At 46.4% G+C, this 22,585-nt stretch overlaps 1 protein-coding gene across 1 annotated transcript in view; it reads right to left on the bottom strand.

The window, feature by feature from the left end:
• LOC138349814 (uncharacterized) overlaps window positions 1–22,585 on the bottom strand; it is a 38,056-nt gene that overhangs the window by 7,137 nt on the left and 8,334 nt on the right. The window contains exon 2 of the mRNA XM_069314926.1: window positions 6,407–6,440. Within this exon, the coding sequence (XP_069171027.1) occupies window positions 6,407–6,440 (34 nt within the window). The remainder of the gene's footprint in view (window positions 1–6,406; window positions 6,441–22,585) is intronic.

Genomic DNA, 22,585 nt, shown 5'->3' with positions numbered 1-22,585 from the left:
GGTACTTATTTACTGCTAGATGACCAGGATCATCAGGATGAAAGAAACTCTGCCAATTTGTTTCCTCTTCCGCCGGGGATCGAACCCGGACCCTTGGGAGTACGAACCCCGAGCTGTGTCCACTCAGCCGTCAGGCCTCCAACAGAAATTGAAGAAATTGTCCTCATCAACATCCTCCAAATTGTTCAGTATTTTAAAGTATTTTGTAATACTTTATAAAGAATATAAAGTATTCAGTATTTTGGCAGATGTTCTATCCACTCAGCTGGATAGAGCACTCACTCTATCTCACAGCTGAGTGGATAGAGCCGCTGCGTCCTCGGTTCCTGCCCGGCGTCGGAAGAGTGGATAGAGTTATATATCTCAGGGACACGTGTTGGGTCCCGGGGTCCAGCTCGGGGAGACATGATCACTATGTACAAAATTCTCAGAGGAACAAACAGGGTAGATAAAGATAAGCTGTTTAACACTGGTGGTACACGCACAAGGGGACACAGGTGGAAACTGAGTACCCAAATGAGCCACAGGGACGTTAGAAAGAACGTTTTCAGTGTCAGAGTAGTTAACAGATGGAATGCATTAGGAAGTGATGTGGTGGAGGCTGACTCCATACACAGTTTCAAATGTAGATATGATAGAGCCCAATAGGCTCAGGAATCTGTACACCTGTTGATTGACGGTTGAGAGGCGGGACCAAAGAGCCAGAGCTCAACCCCCGCAAACACAACTAGGTGAGTACACACACACACAAACTGCCAAAAAGGCTGTGTTACAGTACCACACAGAAGGCTATTATACAAACTTGAAAGGCAGGTGGAAGCAGACGGAAACGCTCTATCATGGGTAAAGAATTACCTAACAGACGGGTGACAGTGAGGAGCGAGGAGTCGGACTGCCGTAGGGTAACAAGCGGGGTGCCTCAAGGATCGGTGCTGGCTCCCATACTATTCCTCAATTGTGTTAATGACTTGACTGCATAATCGAGTCTTTTATGTCAACGTTTGCAGACGATGGAACACTAATGAGGAGGATTGAGACAGATGAGGATGGTATGATTCTTCCCCCCCCCCGTCCCATATCAAATCCTTATCCTGACCCCTTCCATGTGCAATATAGCCGCAGTGGCTTGGGGCTTTCCTCTGATAGTTCCATTCCATTCCAGGATGACTTGAACAGGTTGGAGAAATGGTCCGAGAAATGGCTGCTAAAATGCAACACTAACAAATGCAAGGTTATGGAAATGGGGACAGGAGCTAGGAGACCGAAAAGCCGATATAAGATGAAGGTTCACTACCTCCCTATATATAGGCGGACACCGCTCCTGTGCCCGGTAAGTTCACTACGGGCTCACCATAGCCCGTGCTACTTGGAACTTGTTCCGAGTAGCTGAATCTATAACAACAGCTACCTCCCTATAACGTCAAAAGAAAAAGACCTGGGAGTGGACATAACACCAAATCTAACACCAGAGGCTCATATAAATATAATAACGTCAGCCGCATACGCTACTCTGGCAAAAGTCAGAACATCCTTCAGAGACGTGAATAAGGAAGCTTTTAGATCACTGTATACCGCCTGTGTGAGGCCAGTCTTAGAGTACCCCGCCCCATCCTGGAGCCCATATCTTAAAAAAACACATAAGGAAGCTCGAAAAGGTGCAGAAGTTTGCAACGAGACTCGTCCCGGAGCTGCGAGGGATGAGGCACGAAGACAGACTGAAGGAACTAAACCTGACGACGTTAGAAAGGTAGAGGGAGAAGGGGACATGAACTAAACCTGACGACGTTAGAAAGGTAGAGGGAGAAGGGGACATGATACAGACGTATAAACTACTTAGAGGGATTGACAAGGTGGAAACAGAGTAAATGTTTACAATGAATAACAATAGAACAAGGGGGCCCGGATGGAAGCTTGAGACTCAGATGTGTCATAGAGATGTTAGAAAGTTTTCTTGTAGCGTGAGGATAGTGAGTAAATGGACTGACCTAAAGGAGCAAGATGTAGAGGCTAACTCCACTCATAATTTTAACAACAAGGTATGATAGAAAAATAGGCCACGAGTCATTGTATTAGACAACCAACGGTTAGAAAAGCGGGGTCCAAGAGGTAGAGCTCGATCCTGCAGGCACAAATAAGTGAGCACACACACACACTGGTGTGTGTGTGTGTCTGGGGTTTGGTAGCTGAGCGGACAGTGCGCAAGGCTCGTAATTCTGTGGCGTGGGTTCGATTCCCGGACCAGGCAGAAACAAATGGGCAAAGTTTCTTTCACTCTGAATGCCCCTGTTACCTAGCAGTAAATAGGTACCTTGGAATTAGTCAGCTGTCACGGGCTGCTTCCTGGTGTGTGTGTGTGTGGTGTGGAGAGAGAAAAAAAGTAGTAAACAGTTGAGAAGCGGGCCGAAAGAGCAAAGCTCAACTACCGCAAACACAACTAGGTGAATATAAGTAGGTGAATACAACTAGGTGAATATAAGTAGGTGAATACAACTAGGTGAATATAAGTAGGTGAATACAACTAGGTGAATACACAGCGAAAGTTAGGAGAAGATTAGGGTGTGAGAGGCGAGGAGGGGCTCCTCCTGCAGCGTTGCCTGCTCCACTGGCCTGGTCACCCAGCCAGTTTTTAAGTGCTCTCCGAGCTGACGTAAGAGTCCAGTGATGAATGTGTGTCCAGGTGACCCGATCTCGGGCCATCAGTGAAGGTTACAACTATATCAACACCAACACGGGGAGACAACAACAGTTACGGAGATCAGATCTGTATTATAGAGCATAAAAGAGCCCCAGTTGGGGCTCTGATATATTATAAAAATATTAATATAACACCATATATAAATATATGAGGTGATATATTAAATCCCTTTCTCCTCCGACAAGAGGAGACAAAGCCTAATAAATCTTTGTCCTAACCTGCATCTAGACATGTGTCCTACTGGCCTAAGGTGGCCAGCAGGTCACCTGAGAACTACTGGCCTAAGGTGGCCAGCAGGTCACCTGAGACCTACTGGCCTAAGGTGGCCAGCAGGTCACCTGAAGCCTACTGGCCTAAGGTGGCCAGCAGGTCACCTGAAGCCTACTGGCCTAAGGTGGCCAGCAGGTCACCTGAAGCCTACTGGCCTAAGGTGGCCAGCAGGTCACCTGAAGCCTACTGGCCTAAGGTGGCCAGCAGGTCACATGAGACCTACTGGCCTAAGGGGGCCAGCAGGTCACCTGAAGCTTACTGGCCTAAGGTGGCCAGCAGGTCACCTGAAGCCTACTGGCCTAAGGGGGCCAGCAGGTCACCTGAAGCCTACTGGCCTAAGGTGGCCAGCAGGTCACCTGAAGCTTACTGGCCTAAGCAGGTCATCTGAGACCTACTGGCCTAAGGTGGCCAGCAGGTCACATGAGACCTACTGGCCTAAGGTGGCCAACAGGTCACCTGAGACCTACTGGCCTAAGGTGGCCAGCAGGTCACCTGAGACCTACTGGCCTAAGGGGGCCAGCAGGTCACATGAGACCTACTGGCCTAAGGTGAGCCTCCAGATGATGAGTGGACTGTTTCTACACGGGGCGGCGAGACTCGGGCGGGTTAATGGTCACCACGATAACAAGAACGCCGCCACCGCCGCGGGGAAGACTGTCTTAGGTAACACCGTGGCCTTCCTCCACTATAACCACTCGCTCCATTCACCTGGGCTGTAGGAGACTCGAACCGTGTATACCCCCGCATGTGTGTGTGGAAGGCTGAAGCTCTATCGACTGGGCTATGAGTGGTGTTAATAAGGAAAGCTTCCACCCTTACTTAACCCTTATCGGTGGTAAAAAATGGGAATGTTTCGGGGACATCAGATCACCTTCCAAGAAAATGTTCTCTGGTCTCATAAAGAACATGTGTGGAAAGTGAAAGGTTGTTAATGCTGACAATGATGATGATGATAAAGATTAAGCCACCCAAGAGGTGGCACGGGCATGAATAGCCCGTAAGTGGTACAATTTTTTTTGTTTTTTCTCAGTATTCTGAGGTTGTATTTAACCATCAAGCTGTTATCGCGGGGGAGGATACTGCTTCACAGTCTTTATGAGGGTGTCCAGCTGCTGGACACCTTTGTTGACCAGGAGAGTGGCTGTGTTGATGGCTTCAGGGTGGCCATTGCATGATTCAGGAACTCTTAAAGCTCTTCTAAGGTCATTGGTTGCTTCACATTCCAGAAGATAGTGAAGTAATGGCTTTTCTGTGACAGTTTGGCAGAAGATGCACTCTCTCTGTCGGGGTTCACCAATCTCCCAGTTGCATCTGTAACCTAGACGTAGTCTATATAGCCTAACTGCTATTTCCCTGTGGATTCCTTTTGGGATATTTAACCTTTCTAATTTGGTTGCCTGAAGATACCATGTTGCAGATGGCGAACCTTCAGCTATTCTCTGGTGCTGGAAGGCTTTGTTGAGATGTGAGAGTTTTTTGGTGATGATGTTTTTTATGTTCTCTAGGCTGGGTTGAATTGTTTTATGTATCACTATATGACAAGTTGCCAATTTAGCAATTTCATCAGCTTTTTCATTTAATGGGATTCCAATATGGGATGGGATCCAGTTTAAAGTTATGTTGAGTCCTTTGCCTTTAGCGACTGCTCCAAGATACAAAATGGTGGTAATTATTTCCACATTATCTTTCCACTGTTTTTGTCCTAGTATTTGAAGTGCAGCTTTTGAGTCTGTGTGTATGATTGCATTTTGAGTGTTTTGTGCAATCACATATGCGAATGCCTGTTGTATGGCAAACAGCTCAGTTTGGGTTGACGATACTGGTCCTCCCAGTCTCCAATATGCCTGAACGCTGGTCGTGCAAAGAGCAGCGCCAGCACTCTCATTTTCTGTGTCCACCGATCCGTCTGTGAAGATGTGGGTGGCTCCTGCTACTGCTAGGCTCCAGTATATATGGAAGCTGATCAGAATTACATTTCACCTTTGTGAATGTACATTAATGACACTATGTAAAAGACACATCAAACACTTTATGTAGGGCATACGTAAATCTGTGTATCTATGTATTTACGTATGTAGGTTAGCTTAGCATTTTAAAAGCACCGAATCACCTTCTGTGGTTGAGTGTTCAATAAACCCCTGAACTCTATGTTTAACATTTCTCTAACCCTGTCCATGGAGGACAGAACATAAGAACATAAGAACAAAGGTAACTGCAGAAGGCCTATTGGCCCATACGAGGCAGCTCCTATTCTATAACCACCCAATCCCACTCATATACTTGTCCAACCCGTGCTTGAAACAATCGAGGGCCCCACCTCCACAATGTTACGCGGCAATTGGTTCCACAAATCAACAACCCTGTTACTGAACCAGTATTTACCCAAGTCTTTCCTAAATCTAAACTTATCCAATTTATACCCATTGTTTCGTGTTCTGTCCTGTGTTGATACTTTTAATACCCTATTAATATCCCCCCGGTTATGTCCATTCATCCACTTGTAAACCTCTATCATGTCACCCCTAACTCTTCGCCTTTCCAGTGAATGCAACTTAAGCTTAGTTAATTTTTCTTCATATGAAAGATTTCTAATTTGGGGAATTAACTTAGTCATCCTACGCTGGACACGTTCAAGTGAATTTATATCCATTCTATAATATGGCGACCAAAACTGAACTGCAAAATCTAAATGGGGCCTAACTAGAGCAAGATATAGCTTGAGAACCACACCAGGTGTCTTGTTACTAACGCTGCGATTAATAAATCCAAGTGTCCGATTTGCCTTATTACGAACATTTATGCATTGATCCTTTTGTTTTAAATTCTTACTAATCATAAAGAAGAAAATGTATATATGCTGGTTAGCATTGTAAATGTGTGGCCACGTCTGTGGTAGAAAATAATAAAAAAAAAAAAAAAAAAAAAAAAACTGCTATGCTATACATTTGCTCTTCTATTATGCGCCTTAGGATTGTCGGATCATAGGCAGCCTTTTTCATTGGGAGACTTTCTATTACTATTTTGAAAGTAGGCATGTTTTTTAAATGTAATCTGTTTAGGACTTTTCCTGCTCTTGCAACCCAAGAGTTTCCATTGTTTTGGCCTAGTCCAACCACCAAGGCCTGCCGTACTGGGATTGGATCAGAAGAAATAATTATCTTACTGATAATTGTAGCTGTCCTTTGTGATATTCTTTCTTGTAGAGAGGGCAAACCCGTCTCCAGTCTAAGAGTTTCAAGCCTGGCCCACATGGGGGCTCCCAGTGCAGCTCTCATAGCATTGTTTTGGGCAACTTCAAAGTCAAAGGCCATGCCCATAAAAATAGCGAAGCCCAACATCCAACTCACAGTACAGGGTCAACCAATAGAATGGGTCGACACCTATCAGTATCTAGGAATCATCCTGGACACACACATGAATTTTAATGCTGAGGTCACTTACTTGAGAGAGCGAACTGCGGCCCGGACGGCAATCCTCAGGTCGCTAATCTCCCTTTCTGGAGGAGCCAATCTGCAAGTCCTTCGCACATACTATGTACAGGCAGTCAGATCAGTGATCGATTATGCCGCACCTGCACTCACAAATCTATCACACCAACAGTGGAAAAAGCTTGAATGCTGACAAATTAGCGTCTGGCTAATATACTGGTGACCTGACAACCTCCCGTGGAAGAGTCAGGTGTGCAGAGGTTCATGGGAGAGTCAGGTGTGTAGAGCCTTAATGGAATGGTTGTGGTGATACAGGTGCAAGCAACCCGTCCTCAGGTTATGTTCATTCCATCCAGCGGCCGACCCCAAAGACGCAGTCATCAATGTTGTTCATTCAAAGAAGGAAATTTCTCAAATATAAATTTATATTATTATATATAAACATGTATTGTGCATATTTAGGCGTAGGTTAGGTCAAGGGTTTAGGTTCTGTTGGCGATTATTTGTATTTCAACCCGTCCTCGACTCAAGTCCATTACATTCAGCGGTCAACCCCACAGACGCATTCATAAATTTTAACATGCTGTTCATTCAAAACGGGAATTTTCTCAAGTATAAATTATTATTATAATATATTAGCATATTGTGTATAAATAGACATAGGTTAGGTTAGGTTAGGTGTTTAGGTTCTGTTGGCGATTATTTGTATTTGTAGTACGTGGGTGAAGCATTTATAGCGTTGTGATTCGAACAAAATTCGTCAGTGAAGCACTTGTTCCGGATATGTTCGAACGTCAGCAGTTGTGAGTCGTGTGTAAACCGCTTTTCATTCATAAACAGCTGGGGTTTGGCGGGTGCATGGAATCACTTTTGGATCTTTGTTTGGAGGACGGGCTGCTGAATGTAATGAACTTGAGTCGAGGACGGGTTGGTAAATGCTTCACCAATTTTCTACAAATACAAATAATCGCCAACAGAACCTAAACATCTAACCTAACCTATGCCTATATATGCACAATATGCTAATATATATTTATATTAATTTATATTTGAGAAAATTCCCGTTTCGAATGAATAGCATGTAAAAATTTATGAATGTGTCTGTGGGGTCGACCGCTGGATGTAATGGACTTGAGTCGAGGACGGGTTGTGTGTAAACCGTTTTTCATTCATAAACAGGAGATTTGGCGGGTGCCTGGAACGGACTTTGGGTCTTTATTTGGAGGACGGATTGTTTACAGAGTTGCGTTTCGAACAGAGGTCGTTAGCGAAGTCGTTCGCTAAATATTCGAAAGTTGTGTGTCCAGTCGTTTTCAAGTCGTAAACACGGGGTTTGGCGGCTACAAAGAATCTCTTTTTCTTTTCTCTGTTGACGAACAAAGATTACGGGTTAGTCAAGTCAGTTCACTCACGAGTAGCGTCTTGAGTCTCACTCACAGGCTTGACATCTCAACCTTGACTCTAAATAAGGAGTGACAGAGCTGCGAGTGTCATGTCACTCTGCATGGCAGTGCACCGAGAGTGGCCACGGACGAATGTGACAGTATGACGTGACCAGTGACGCAAGTAACTGCCAAGGCTTGACAAAGTGGATAATGTTGCATGCGTGCATGACAGACAGGCAGGCTGACAGGCAGGCTGATAGACAGGCAGACAGAAGTAAACAGGACGAAATTAAAGGGACAAACGGGACGATATTAAAGGGACGAACAGGACGATATTAAAGAGACAAACAGGACGATATTAAAGAGACAAGCAGGACGATATTAAAGGTACAAACGGGACGATATTAACGGGACAAACAGGCAGTATTACACTACCAGTAATGCTGCCGGTATGACAAATTACTTAGGAAATAAGTACATTTCCTTTGGTCACTTCAATCTCTAGTTACTATATATTATTCAATTTCACCGTTGGGACTGTGCTCCCACTGACTACTGTGCCGCCAACAACTTGAGACGACGGAACGGTGTCTCCAGAACACCCTGACGACTGTGTCACTGCTACTGTTCCCCCACACTGGAGGTTATCTGACCCTTCCCTCCCTGCTACGGTGAACCCCTCCCTATTTCGGCCAGAGTTAAGCTACCAGGGGCCCCAATGGGTTATTTCCTCATGCGGAAATGGGCACGGGTACGAGGGTGAACGTCTCTCATATTCAGCTGACATACTGGTTGTTCGTACCTGGTCGCTTGCGCCCCACCTGTGGACCACCTGTGGACCGCCTGTGGATCACCTGCGGACCACCTGCGCCACACCAGTGGACCAACGGGCACTACCAAGTTTCAGTCTTCCTCTCTCTTCAACAGGCCATTGAGGAGGCTGACGGCTGAGCGGACAGCGCTCGGGATTCGTAGTCCTAAGGTTCCGGGTTCGATCCCAGGCGGAGGAGGAAACAAATGGGCAGAGTTTCTTTCAGTCTGATGCCTCTGTTCACCTAACAGTAAATAGGTACCTGGGAGTTAGACAGCTGCTACGGGCTGCTTACTGGGGACGTGGGTGTGTATTTACTATTTGAACTCACTGTTTGTGTCTGCAGGATTGAACTATTAGCTCTTGGACCCCGCCTTTCTAACCCCGTGTGTGTGTACTCAACTAGTTGTACTCACCTAGTTGTGCTTGCGGAGTTGAGCTCTGGCTCTTTGGGCCCGCCTTTCAACTGTCAATCAACTGATTTCTTTAAAAAAAATTTCCACACATACACATATCCCCAGGAAGCAGCCCGTAGCAGGTTTCTAGCTCCCAGGTACCTATTTACCGCTAGGTGAACAGGTGCATCAGAGTGAAAAAAACTCTGCCCATTTGTTTCCGCCATCGCCGGAGATCGAACCCATATAATAGAGAGTGGAAAGAGTAAGTAAGGTAAGAGAGGAGATGAAAGGTGGGAAGCAAGTAAGAGAAATTAGAAAACAAGAGAAGCATGCATTATTTAGTGACATATTTACTTACTCGAACACATATAATTATTACAATGAGATCACAATGACGCGTTATATCATCGAAAATGATTTTGAAGCATTAGAGGGACTTGAACTGGCGACCTGGTGATTCCCAGACGCCTGCCTTAACTGACTCAACCACGGTAGTAGAACAATTTACCACCCCAAAAGTCTACTAAGTCCTCTAGGAAGTTCAGTGTTGGCTAGCCGGAGTGAGGCCTCCAGAACTTCCCAGAGAACTCAGTAGAGTTCCAGATTATTCAACTGCTGTACCATCGTGGCCGAGACGGTTAAGGCACGCGTCTAGGGATCACCAGGTCGCCAGTTCAAGTCCCTCTATTGCCTCAAAATGATATTCATGTATAATTGTACACACTTACATATTACGTAAGTGCATACACTTTCATGGTGTTGGGAAGATGTGATAGTTGTAGCCTGGGCGTTTAACACTTTCACGGGGCAAGAAAGTGGCCGTGCGAGGAGGTAGTTACGACACCAGGGAACTGTGGCAGTGAAGACTGCCTACTTGGCACACCCTCTTCCTGACCTTTGTAGGCGGTCACGGGGACGAGTGACGGGAGGGAAAGGTCACATCGCCTTCTTCTGACACTCAGTTGTTTTGGTGTTGATAGGCTTAACACTCAACCTTTGGAAGTTTATTAAGAACACTCCAATAGCTTACTAACTATCGTAATGATTAATAAATGATATACTATCAATTATGACAAATCGCCTTGGCCTTGTTCCTGCCAGGAAACAGGAAGTGGGAGGCGTCCTGCTACTGGCCACAGGATCAACGCCATCATGTCACCAACGCCAAGGGGATCACGGCACCTGATCCCCTTAGATAAAGGGTAGGCAAGGGTTGACACCTTACTCCTAAAGGGAGTAAGGTGTCAAACTCCTTACTCGGTATATTTATGGAGTCAGGGAACACCACCCTGAATATACCGAGTAACGAAATTTTAATTTTTTTTGTAAATTTTGTCCCGAGGGGCGAGTTTATTGGGCTTCGATTCTTTTATTTATTTATGTATACAAGAGTTGTTACATTCTTGTACAGCCAGTAGCACGCGTAGTGTTCCGGGCAGGTCCTTAATCCTATGTTCCCTGGAATACGGCACGCTAAATTGTTTAACAACCAGGTACCCATTTTACTGTTGGGTAAACAGAGGCTACAGTTAAGGATTGGCGACCAGTAAATCATCCCCAGCCAGGATACGAACCCAGGACAGAGCGCTGGCGAAACACCAAGCGAGCCCCTTACCACTACACTATGGGGTCCTTGCCTACGCTGAGACCCAGACCTCACCAGACAGCACCGGATAATGACGACATACTCTATAGGGACTAAAGCTGCTGCGTGATAACAAAAACAACATTGTGTCAGTTGCACTGTTAGAACACATACGAAATGGAACTAGCGAGTCTAAATGGATTCAAAGAACTGCCACTCATATTAAAATGATGGGACTGCACGATGTATATACAGATGAAAGAGTACAGCACTTCCTTCCACCCTGGCAGATAGTACCTTTTGACATCCTGACCCCTGCATACCCCACCAAGAAACTAATCACAAGCAACCCTCATGCTCAGCTTGCTGCTAAATTAAGCACCATAGAGCACATTCACAATATACAAGCTGAAAACAACATTGCACAGACCATATACACTGACGGATCACTCAATACAGCTACAGGGAGGGCAGGAAGTGCTGTTATTGCTCATCAGCCTGATGGCAGCACAATTCAAAGAAATATCCGAATTAGTAACTGGGCGTCCACAATGCAGGCCGAGTTGGTAGCGATACTGGTAGCACTCGAAATTATTGACAACACTGAAGTAGACAGCTTAATTATTTCTGACTCCCTATCCTCACTACGAGCAATAAACAGTTTGCAATCAAGTAATAACGTGCTTGTCTTGGAAGCTAGACGTAGATATGTAAGAATACTTAGCAAGAGGGTAAATATAAAAATGTTGTGGATTCCTTCTCACATTGGCATGCAGGAACATGACAAAGTTGACGCCCTTGCTAAGGCTGCAGTAAATAAAGACAGTATTGAATGGAATCTTGAGTTATCAAATAGGTCCCTTAAAAGTGTCATTAGACGAGAACTCCTAGATGGATTTGAAGAAAGTAGAACAGTGCAAACTGGAACTAGTAGGTCCATTGTTCATCACAATGAAATGTGTGAAGTAAAACATGTGTATGGGGCAAGTAACAAAGTCAGTAGACTAACAGATGTTGTCACAGCTCGTATAAGACTTGGCTACAAGTATCTCTGGCAGTTCGGCTTGTATAGGGATCTAGATGAAGTAAAGTGTAAAGTGTGTGGACATAGGCAGGGACACACACTCGAACACTATATCTTGGATTGTTGTAAAATTGAGCCTTTTAGAGATAAGTCTAAGCTCACTCTGTATGATATGGCAACCTATCTTATTACCATGGATAAATTACCTGAAATCCTTGCACTGTACCCACATTTTGCTTCCAGTAGATGAGCGACATATGAGATTCAGAAACAAGTAGTGTATTGTGAGGACTAATAATAAACAGAAGCTCCCCTATGACTCTGTAATATCCCCATTGGCCAAACTATTATGTATTAACGATAAAACCTACCATTAATGTATGATGACTTACTGTAAATATGTAGCTCTTGTAATAGCACTTTCTCTGTAACTAGCTGACATTGTATCTATAAGGTGTGAAGGATTGAAGAAATTGTTTATGTAATAATCTAAGATGAGGTCTGATAAAGACCTTTTGTGCCCTCTGTAATGCTTTTGCGCTACCGCTCACAGGATGAGTATGGGGTGCACAATAAACTAGCCGCCTTCGGCGGCAACAATCAAAAAATCAAAATCTCTATTAAGTTCTCTCCGCCGTCCACCGCCTTATACCCAGATTGATGACTGATGAATGGTCCTACTGGACCCTCACTGGTCCTACTGGACCCTCACTGGTCCTACTGGACCCTCACTGGTCCTACTGGACCCTCACTGGTCCTACTGGACCCTCACTGGTCCTACTGGACCCTCACTGGTCCTACTGGACCCTCACTGGTCCTACTGGACCCTCACTGGTCCTACTGGACCCTCACTGGTCCTACTGGACCCTCACTGGTCCTACTGGACCCTCACTGGTCCTACTGGACCCTCACTGGTCCTACTGGACCCTCACTGGTCCTACTGGACCCTCACTGGTCCTACTGGACCCTCACTGGTCCTACTGGACCCTCACTGGTCCTACTGGACCCTCACTGGTCCTACTGGACCCTCACTGGTCCTACTGGACCCTCACTGGTCCTACTGGACCCTCACTGGTCCTACTGGACCCTCACTGGTCCAACTGGACCCTCACTGGTCCTACTGGACCCTCACTGGCCCTACTGGACCCTCACTGGTCCTACTGGACCCTCACTGGTCCTACGGGACCCTCACTGGTCCTACTGGACCCTCACTGGTCCTACTGGACCCTCACTGGTCCTACTGGACCCTCACTGGTCCTACTGGACCTCACTGGTCCTACTGGACCCTCACTGGTCCTACTGGACCCTCACTGGTCCTACTGGACCCTCACTGGTCCTACTGGACCCTCACTGGTCCTACTGGACCCTCACTGGTCCTACTGGACCCTCACTGGTCCTACTGGACCCTCACTGGTCCTACTGGACCCTCACTGGTCCTACTGGACCCTCACTGGTCCTACTGGACCCTCACTGGTCCTACTGGACCCTCACTGGTCCTACTGGACCCTCACTGGTCCTACTGGACCTCGCTTGCTACCTCTCTCCACCTTAACAATTTCCTCTCTCACTATGACAGTGGTGTTTGTCAGGTACTTGCTTACCAAGTACACTACCATGTGTTCCTGGCACTCACCCTCGGACCTCCCCCTCCCCCCTGCAGCTTGGTCACCTTGGTGTTGGACCCACCACCTCCCCTCGCGAGAAGGGTCTAGCACCTGAGAAAATGCACAAGGTATGTGAGAGAGAGAGAGAGAGAGAGAGAGAGAGAGAGAGAGAGAGAGAGAGAGAGAGAGAGAGAGAGAGAGAGAGAGAGAGAGAGAGAGAAAGAAAGAAAGAAAGAGAGAGAGAGAGAGAGAGAGAGAGAGAGAGAGAGAGAGAGAGAGAGAGAGAGAGAGAGAGAGAGAGAGAGAGAGAGAGAGAGAGAGAGAAAGAGAGACAAAAAAAGAGAGAGAGAGAAAGAGAGACAGAAAGAGAGAGAGAGAGAGAGAGAGAGAGAGAGAGAGAGAGAGAGAGAGAGAGAGAGAGAGAGAGAGAGAGAGAGAGAGAGAGAGAGAGAGATAGGAGAGAGTTGCACCATTTAATTAAATGATGGGAGCACAAGAATGGAAATTTGCCATAAGAACATGAGTTTTCCAAGTCAAAAGGTAAAATATTATAAACGACCGAAAATCTCTATGGAAAAAATCAAATCAAAACTGTTTTAGACTTCATAGGGTAGGGGGGGGGGGGTGGTCACTGGAGCCAATACCACCTGAAGGAAGACAATGGGGTCTAACCAGACCCTCCTTGGACAGTCCCCTACCTCCAACCAGTCACCCTGCAAAGTTTAGTGAGGCTCGCCCCAAGCGTCTTGTCTTCAACCTTAGAACGACAAACAGACATTCATTTGAGAGATACAAAGACGACATGGTTATTATGGCTGTATTTACAGTGAAAATCGCTCAAAATGTAAATTTTTACTATCCAAAAGTTTACACTGATTTTACCTACAAAAAAGGTAAACTCAATGTATAACGAACAAATCCACAAGGGCCGTGACGAAGATTCGAACCTACGTCCGAGAGTTCATATGATGCCTCACGCTATTGTGATTTCTGTGAGTCAATGTATAACATTTAGCATACTAAAGTGTCGTGTATACGGTTATGCTAAGGTATGTGGTCGTGTTGAAATAAGACAAGAAACAGTGTTAATATCACCTCTCAGGTCGAGCTCAGACCATTGTAACATTAACCAGGTGAACGCTACATGATCCAGCACGCCGGAACGCGATATTGTGCTTATTACAGCGATTTGTAAAAGCTGACCTTATTTCCCATGTTATATGTTATCTATAGAAGGCGTCTCTGGGTTGTGAGACGCTGCAGGAAGACAGGACTAATCTATAAGACAGGATTACAGATTAAGGAGAGAGGGGCTTAATTGCTGAAGGGCTATGAAACGATCACAGCACCAGCAAGCAACCCGTCTTCTTAAAAATAACGTCACTTTTGGCTGGTATGCGCGCTATGGCCAAATTTGGACGTAATTTGAAATGAAATATACTCACAAAAGTGACGTACTGTCCCGTTTTCAATTTGAGTCGTCCGGCTTACTCGGAAAGGTTAGGAGAGGAAAGTTTCAATTAACGTTTTGAAACTTTATGAAAATTTCCTGCCCACCTAACCTACCAGAGGACCCGTAACTTACTGTTGTTGAAAAAAAAATCCCAAATTTATTTTCATTTTTTTTTTCATTTTCAAATTACGTCCACTTTCGGCCATACGGATAAACGGCCAAAAGCCACGTTAATTTTAAGAGGATACAAACTCGCTTTCGTATCCTAGCCAGGGAGGATTGATTAAGGCACCAATCCTTAACTATAGCCTCTGTTCACCCGTTCACTGTTCACTCTAGGTACCTGGCTGTTAAACAATTTGGCGGGTCGTATTCCGGGGAACATAGAATTAAGGACCTGCCCGAAACGCTACGCGTGCTACTGGCTGTACAAGAATGTAACAACTCTTGCATATGTAAATAAATAATTTAAATAAAACATGGATACACATTCATGTACTCCTCGCCATGTGCCTTGAAGGAAGTTGATTGACCAGACCACACACTAGAAGGTGAAGGGACGACGACGTTTCGGTCCGTCCTGGACCATTCTCAAGTCGATTGTCTCAAGACACAATGTGTCTTGAGAAGACACATTCACAAGTCGATTGTGTCTTGACACAATCGACTTGAGAAAGGTCCAGGACAGAGCGAAACGTGGTCGTCCCTTCACCTTCTAGTGTGTGGTCTGGTCAACATACTTCAGCCACGTTACTGTGACTCCTTGCCTTCAAGGAAGTCCTTGTAAGAGAGACATTATGTAACGCCAGTGGCCGATACTATCAAACCTCCACTACACGAAACTTATATTAACTCTGATGCAATGATGAAAGGTCGTGTCCCCACACCTGCCTCCTGCAGTGACCGGGAAGATTATGTGGCGCCGGGAAGACTATGTGGCGCCGGGAAGACTATGTGGCGCCGGGAAGACTATGTGGCGCCGGGAAGACTATGTGGCGCCGGGAAGACAATGTGGCGCCGGGAAGACTATGTGACGCCGGGAAGACTATGTGGCGCCGGGAAGACTATGTGGCGCCGGGAAGACTATGTGGCGCCGGGAAGACAATGTGGCGCCGGGAAGACAATGTGGCGCCGGGAAGACTATGTGACGCCGGGAAGACTATGTGGCGCCGGGAAGACTATGTGGCGCCGGGAAGACTATGTGGCGCCGGGAAGACTATGTGGCGCCGGGAAGACTATGTGGCGCCGGGAAGACTATGTGGCGCCGGGAAGACAATGTGGCGCCGGGAAGACTATGTGACGCCGGGAAGACAATGTGACGCCGGGAAGACAATGTGACGCCGGGAAGACAATGTGACGCCGGGAAGACAATGTGACGCCGGGAAGACTATGTGACGCCGGGAAGACTATGTGACGCCGGGAAGACTATGTGACGCCGGGAAGACTATGTGGCGCCGGGAAGACTATGTGACGCCGGGAAGACTATGTGGCGCCGGGAAGACTATGTGACGCCGGGAAATATTGATAAAGCAAGAACCCGGGGTCAACCTGAAAGGTCAGGAGGGAGGGTCAGCCTCATTCCGACTGACCAGTTGTTGTTGATTTAGATTCAGCTTCTGGGAACAAAAAGTTGCAAGTAGCACGGGCTATGGCGAGCCCGTAGTGGACTTACCTGGCACAGGAGCGGGGCAAGTAGCACGGGCTATGGTGAGCCCGTAGTGGACTTACCTGGCACAGGAGCGGGGCAAGTAGCACGGGCTATGGTGAGCCCGTAGTGGACTTACCTGGCACAGGAGCGGGGCAAGTAGCACGGGCTATGGTGAGCCCGTAGTGGACTTACCTGGCACAGGAGCGGGGCGGAACCCGGTTGACCGGATTGATTGATGAAGATTAAGTCACCCAAGAGGTGGCATGGACATGACCAGCCCCGTAAAATTTTACTCCCACATTACCCCAGCTTTATAGCCCAGTGACAGGTTGGTCAACCGGTTACGGGCAATTCATGCTCGTGCCACCTCTTGGGTGACTTCATCAATCTGGCCAACCGGGTTCCGCACATCTCCTGTGCCAGGTAAGTCCACTACGGGCTCATTATAGCCCGTGCTACTTGCAACTTTTTGTTCCCAGAAGCTGAATCTAAAGTAACAACAACGGAGTAAAGTCAGTGTGACACACCAAGATGTGGCTTAGTATGGTACTGTCCTACGTGTGGCCCAGGGAGGGACAACCGTGGGTGTGGCCCAGGGAGGGACAACCGTGGGTGTGGCCCAGGGAGGGACAACCGTGGGTGTGGCCCAGGGAGGGACAACCGTGGGTGTGGCCCAGGGAGGGACAACCGTGGGTGTGGCCCAGGGAGGGACAACCGTGGGTGTGGCCCAGGATGGGACATGTTATGACCCCATGTACCCTGATGAAACGAGTCTACCCTGATGAGAGTTATTCTGCTTTCCGGACCTGAGATTAAGAGGTCGGAGGAAGAAAATATATAATAAACGTCAGTGAATAATTTAAGAATATGAGCAGAGGATGAGCATTTAAATAAGTGACATGAAATGAGATGTCGATACTTTGGTGACATGACGTGACGCTAGCCGGACGTCGTGACCTCACTTGAGCTACAGCAATCATGAGAGATGGTTTTACTTTGTTGATCTGGAAGGAGGAGGAATATAGTTCCCTGTGTCAGTGCTGGAGTGAAGGTTACTTGTTTGCAAGTGTGAGGAAGCTGTTGGGGACAGAGTACACCAATTCTCTGTGATTTGGATAAATTAGAGACGGCCTGGATAGGGAGCGTGAATAGGGAGCCGGTCGGCCGAGCGGACAGCACGCTGGACTTGTGATCCTGTGGTCCTGGGTTCGATCCCAGGCGCCGGCGAGAAACAATGGGCAGAGTTTCTTTCACCCTATGCCCCTGTTACCTAGCAGTAAAATAGGTACCTGGGTGTTAGTCAGCTGTCACGGGCTGCTTCCTGGGGGTGGAGGCCTGGTCGAAGACCGGGCCACGGGGACACTAAAACCCCCCGAAATTATCTCAAGATAACCTCAAGATAACCTGGAAGTAAGTGTTTGATCGCACCTTTGTGGAACTCTAATTGTGTATGCTCTTTTAAGAGGAAGGAAGTAAGCAGGTGTTTCTGTGTGAAGCCTGCCGGGCGACTCCATGTACTCAAGTCAGGACTAGATGAAGCCTTGTGAAGCAGTCATAGATCCCTGCGGTAAGCCTGTTTAATCGTTTCTTAGATTAGCTACTAGTGTTTGATCGTTTGCCCAGCGATCACAGTGAACATATGTATATATAGGGTAATAATTATATTGAGCCATTGAGCTAAAATAAGTAGTTAAAGTTGGGAGGACATGCTGGAGGCGGGAGCGGTGCACCCTCCTCTCCCGTGTCTGGTGGGGGCGTCACTGAGGGGCGGCTGCCTCTAGTGACGCGGCCGGAGGGAGGCCCAAGCGGCGCTTCAAGACATGTCCCCAGGTGGACTTGTCCATGACGGGGGAGGACCCACCGCGGCGGTGCCGTAGTGTTTGAAAGAATGTCAAGTGGAGGAGTTTATTTGCTGTGAAAGCATTTCTGATTGGTCAGGAAAACACTTCATATTATCATAGTGATGGATATGCAGGTTTGTGTGGGAGAAGTTAGTGAAGGAACTTCGCACCAGAGGAGGAGTGTATGCTGAACTCCAAGTGTGAGCTGAAACTCAGAGTTGGAGCTAGACTGTAAGGTGGAGACCCGCCAAACACACACCGAAACTACGACGTTGGTACAACGTTCGAACAAGTTTTAACACCTCCTAACCAGTTATAACAACCAATATAGCAAGTTGTAACAACGTTCTAATACGTCATAAACACGTTAAGCCAAGATGTAACAACTTTATTACAAGTTGTTTCAAGCGGAAAATAGAGACAGTTTCGGTTTGTGTTTCCAGGGGAAGGACTTCCAGTGAGGAGTGGAACTCCATGGGACAAAGTGAGTCTTCAAGTAGTGTAGGGAGCTACACGTCTTGTGTGTGAAGGTGTGTGAGAGACCTTCACCATAGTACATATATCCACCTACAACGCTATTAGGAAGTAAAAATCGGTACTATTAAATTTGGACAAACCGGAAAAGATTTTCTATTGATGTTGGAAAGACAAACTAAAATAATCTAACCTAACCTCCCTAGGCCTAATACGTGCTATCTATAATAATAATAATAATAATAATATTTATTTAGGTAAAGGTACATACATAAAGAGATTTTACAAAGTTTGTTGGCTTTATAGATAGAGCTAGTACATACAATGCCTAAAGCCACTATTACGCAAAGCGTTTCGGGCAGGAATCTGCCCGAAATCTGCCCGTTTCGGGCATCTGAGGCCTAACATAGTACACATGTGTGCTATACATGGCCAAGGAATATTTAAGGTTGTTTATTAGCTTCATTTTTCGGACTCAGTAACGGGAATAGTACTAAATTCTACTATCTAATTGCTTAGTACTTCAATGTTTGTACTATGGTGCACATAGTCACAAAAAGTACTGTCTAAACAGGAAGATGGGTGAGACAGCCACTGGCGTGTTGGTATCTTACAGTTAGCTCTTTGCGTACCTCAACATGGGCTCCTTGTTAGTGCAAGGAGCAATTGCACGTCCTCTCTGAGAAACCATTCATATTACATCTGGGTGTGGCCCAGTGGGAAGGACAACCATGAGTGTGGCCCAGGATGGTGACAAAGATGGCTGTAGCCTATGGTTGGACAACACTGGATGTGGTCCAAGGTGTGACAACTAACTGGTGCTGATCCAAATTAAGACAGTCCTGGGGGTGGACCAGGGTGGGACAACCCTGGGGCTGGACCAGGGTGGGACAACCCTGGGTGTGGACCAGTGTGGGACAACCCTGGGGCTGGACAAGGGTGGGACAACCCTGGGGCTGAACTAGGGTGGGACAACCCTGGGGCTGGACCAGGGTGGGACAACCCTGGGGCTGGACCAGGGTGGGACAACCCTGGGGCTGAACTAGGGTGGGACAACCCTGGGGCTGGACCAGGGTGGGACAACCCTGGGGCTGGACCAGGGTGGGACAACCCTGGGGCTGAACTAGGGTGGGACAACCCTGGGGCTGGACCAGGGTGGGACAACCCTGGGGCTGGACCAGGGTGGGACAACCCTGGGGCTGGACCAGGGTGGGACAACCCTGGGGCTGGACCAGGGTGGGACAACCCTGGGGCTGGACCAGGGTGGGACAACCCTGGACCTGGACCAGGTTGGGACAACCCTGGGTGTGGACCAGGGTGGGACAACCCTGGGGGTGGACCAGGGTGAGACAACCCTGGGTATGGGCCATGGTGGGACACAGGATGGCCCAGGGTGTAGCACAGGGTGTGGCTGACAACCCTGCAACGTGGTGGTGTCCCCGGAGAAAGTTCTGAAGGACACTGGCTACTACCTCTGGTGAATGTTGAGACAAATGGCCCGGCAGGGTATGGTTAGAGAGGGGGAAGGGGAGAGAGAGAGAGAGAGAGAGAGAGAGAGAGAGAGAGAGAGAGAGAGAGAGAGAGAGAGAGAGAGAGAGAGAGAGAGAGAGGGGGGGGGGGGAGAGAAGGAAGTGAAGTGTAGAGAGAGGGAGGATGACTGAAGGTCAGTGCAAATTTGCGAGAGATATCAGCTATTGTCCTCACAAAAGTGAAGGAAATTGAACAAGAGAGAGAATGCTCAACAAGATGGCCAGAAGGATCTCAAAGTAGTTTCAGGATCTGCAGCAGACAATAAAAAGTAACCTTGGGGACATGATACCTGCGGTAAACTAGGAGAATCTGGATGGAAAGTCAACAATCAGGGTAAGGGCCGACTGCTTGCCTGTCTATCCGACTGTCTACCCGCCTGTCTTCTTGAGTTACCGTAAGAAAAATTAAAGAAAACGTTAGACTGAAGTCTTTTGAAAGAAAACTTTTTATATCCAGCACTTAAGTAATAATAATAATTGTTAATAATACTAATCCTGGACAGTTTTATTTACATAAAGCTCCCGATAGCACAGTCAGATTCATTCTCGATCTCGATTCAAAATCTGGAATTCCGGATTCGAATGCCGGGTGGGACGGAAATGGCTGGACTGGTATTGTTATGCTGGTATTGTTATTAAATGGCTGGTATTGTTATTATTGTGTATTATTCTAATCTTTGTTTATTGTGTCAAAATTTCGTACAATGTACCCGTAACAATTTTGTGTCAATTTTACTGTAATTTATCTACTTAAAATTACCTGTGTCTGTAAAGTAAAGCTGTAAAGTACCTGTATTTTTTTTTTTTTGTAAATTTTACTGTAAATTATCTACTTAAAACTTAAAATTATCTGTTAGTTTAAGGACTTGCCCGAAACGCTATGCGTGCTAGTGACTTAACAAGAATGTAAAATCAACATAATTTTCTATGTTCTCTCTTAACCTCCAATGTACCTTCTTGTATATAAATAAATAAAAAATAAATTAAAATTATCGTTTTTCATGACGTTTTGAAACTTTAGGAGAATTCCCTGCCCTACCCTAACCTACCAGAGGACACTTGACGTACTGTTTGGGGGGAAAAAATCCCAAATTTATTTTCATTTTCAAATTGTGTTCATTTTCGGCCATACGGATAAACGGCCACATTCAGACGACCTGGGGGGGGGGGGGACCTCGATGTAAGCCAAGCATGTATGTATATACACACAGGCTGCCTGTCCCCGACACCATAAATTATTGCCTGAATTTACTTGGATTTACCTGAGGGTCGCTATCTCTCTAGTGACCTCAACGAGGACATGAAGCCTGCAGCTTGTCAAAAGTCCCCGCCATTTTATCTGATGATTGTATCTATTTGGATGATAAATTGTAGCAATGTTTTGCCATTTACGGCTTCGGCGGGTAGGCGGTTCCATTGGTTTATAACCCTGTGGGATGAAAAAGCATCTCCTGTTCTCAGTCCTACATTGTGGCTTGTTGAGCTTGAAACCGTTGTTCCTTGTTTGTGTTACGCCTGACCTTTTCATATAGTTAAGCCTTGATGAGATCAGCCTTGTCATGTCTGGTTTGTAGTGTTGTTAGCCCTGTGGCCCTCAACCGTTCCTGATATGGGAGTCGACTTTTGTTGTTAATTTTTGTTGCCCGGTGTTGCACTTTCTCCAAAGCAAATAGGTCTGTCTTTCTGAAGATGAGGTCCCCGTGCTTGGATACAATAACCTAGGTCGGGGTGCTCCGCATAGGGGATTTATACGGTTGAATAACTGCCTTATTTCCCCCTGAAATCAAAGTTACGTCTGACTATTCTTAGGACTTGGTTAGCTTCTTTAACTGCAGCTCCCAGTTGTGAATTTTTCAGTGATTTGTAGATAATAACTCTAAGGTTCTTTTCTTCATACATCTGATGCAAGGAACTGTTGTTACCTTTGTAGCTGTGATCCGGACTCTTATGCCCCACATGCAAGGTCTTGCAATTTTCGATATTAAAAAGCATCTGCCATAGAATCCGACCACTTGCGGAAAACAAATAGATCTCTTTGTAAGGCCCCAATATCATTTTATCTGTCTACTTCACCAAAAATCTTAGTATCATTTGCAAATTTGATGATGTGGTTTGTAACATTCTCATCAATGTCACTGGTGTATATGACAAAAAGGGTTGGCCCCAAAATAGACCCTTGCGGTACCCCACTTATCACATTTCTTCAGTCAGATTATTTTCCGTTAAGGAAGACCCTTTGATTTCTTTGTTATAGTCATTGTTTTGTCCATTCTAGCATTATACCATATATTACATTTTGTCTGTACTGTCCTCGCCAGTCTTCATATAGTACCTTATCCAAAGCTTCGGCAAAGTCCATATATACTATGTCTGCTGGAAGGCCTTTGTCTGAATAGTTGGTAACCACTCACAGTGTGTGTGTGTGTGTGTGTGTGTGTGT

This window comes from Procambarus clarkii, chromosome 7 (genome assembly GCF_040958095.1).
Source record: "Procambarus clarkii isolate CNS0578487 chromosome 7, FALCON_Pclarkii_2.0, whole genome shotgun sequence".
Taxonomy (NCBI): Eukaryota; Metazoa; Arthropoda; class Malacostraca; order Decapoda; family Cambaridae; genus Procambarus; species Procambarus clarkii.
The sequence above is the reverse complement of the archived record's forward strand: the minus strand, read 5'-3'. Positions and strand labels throughout refer to the sequence as shown.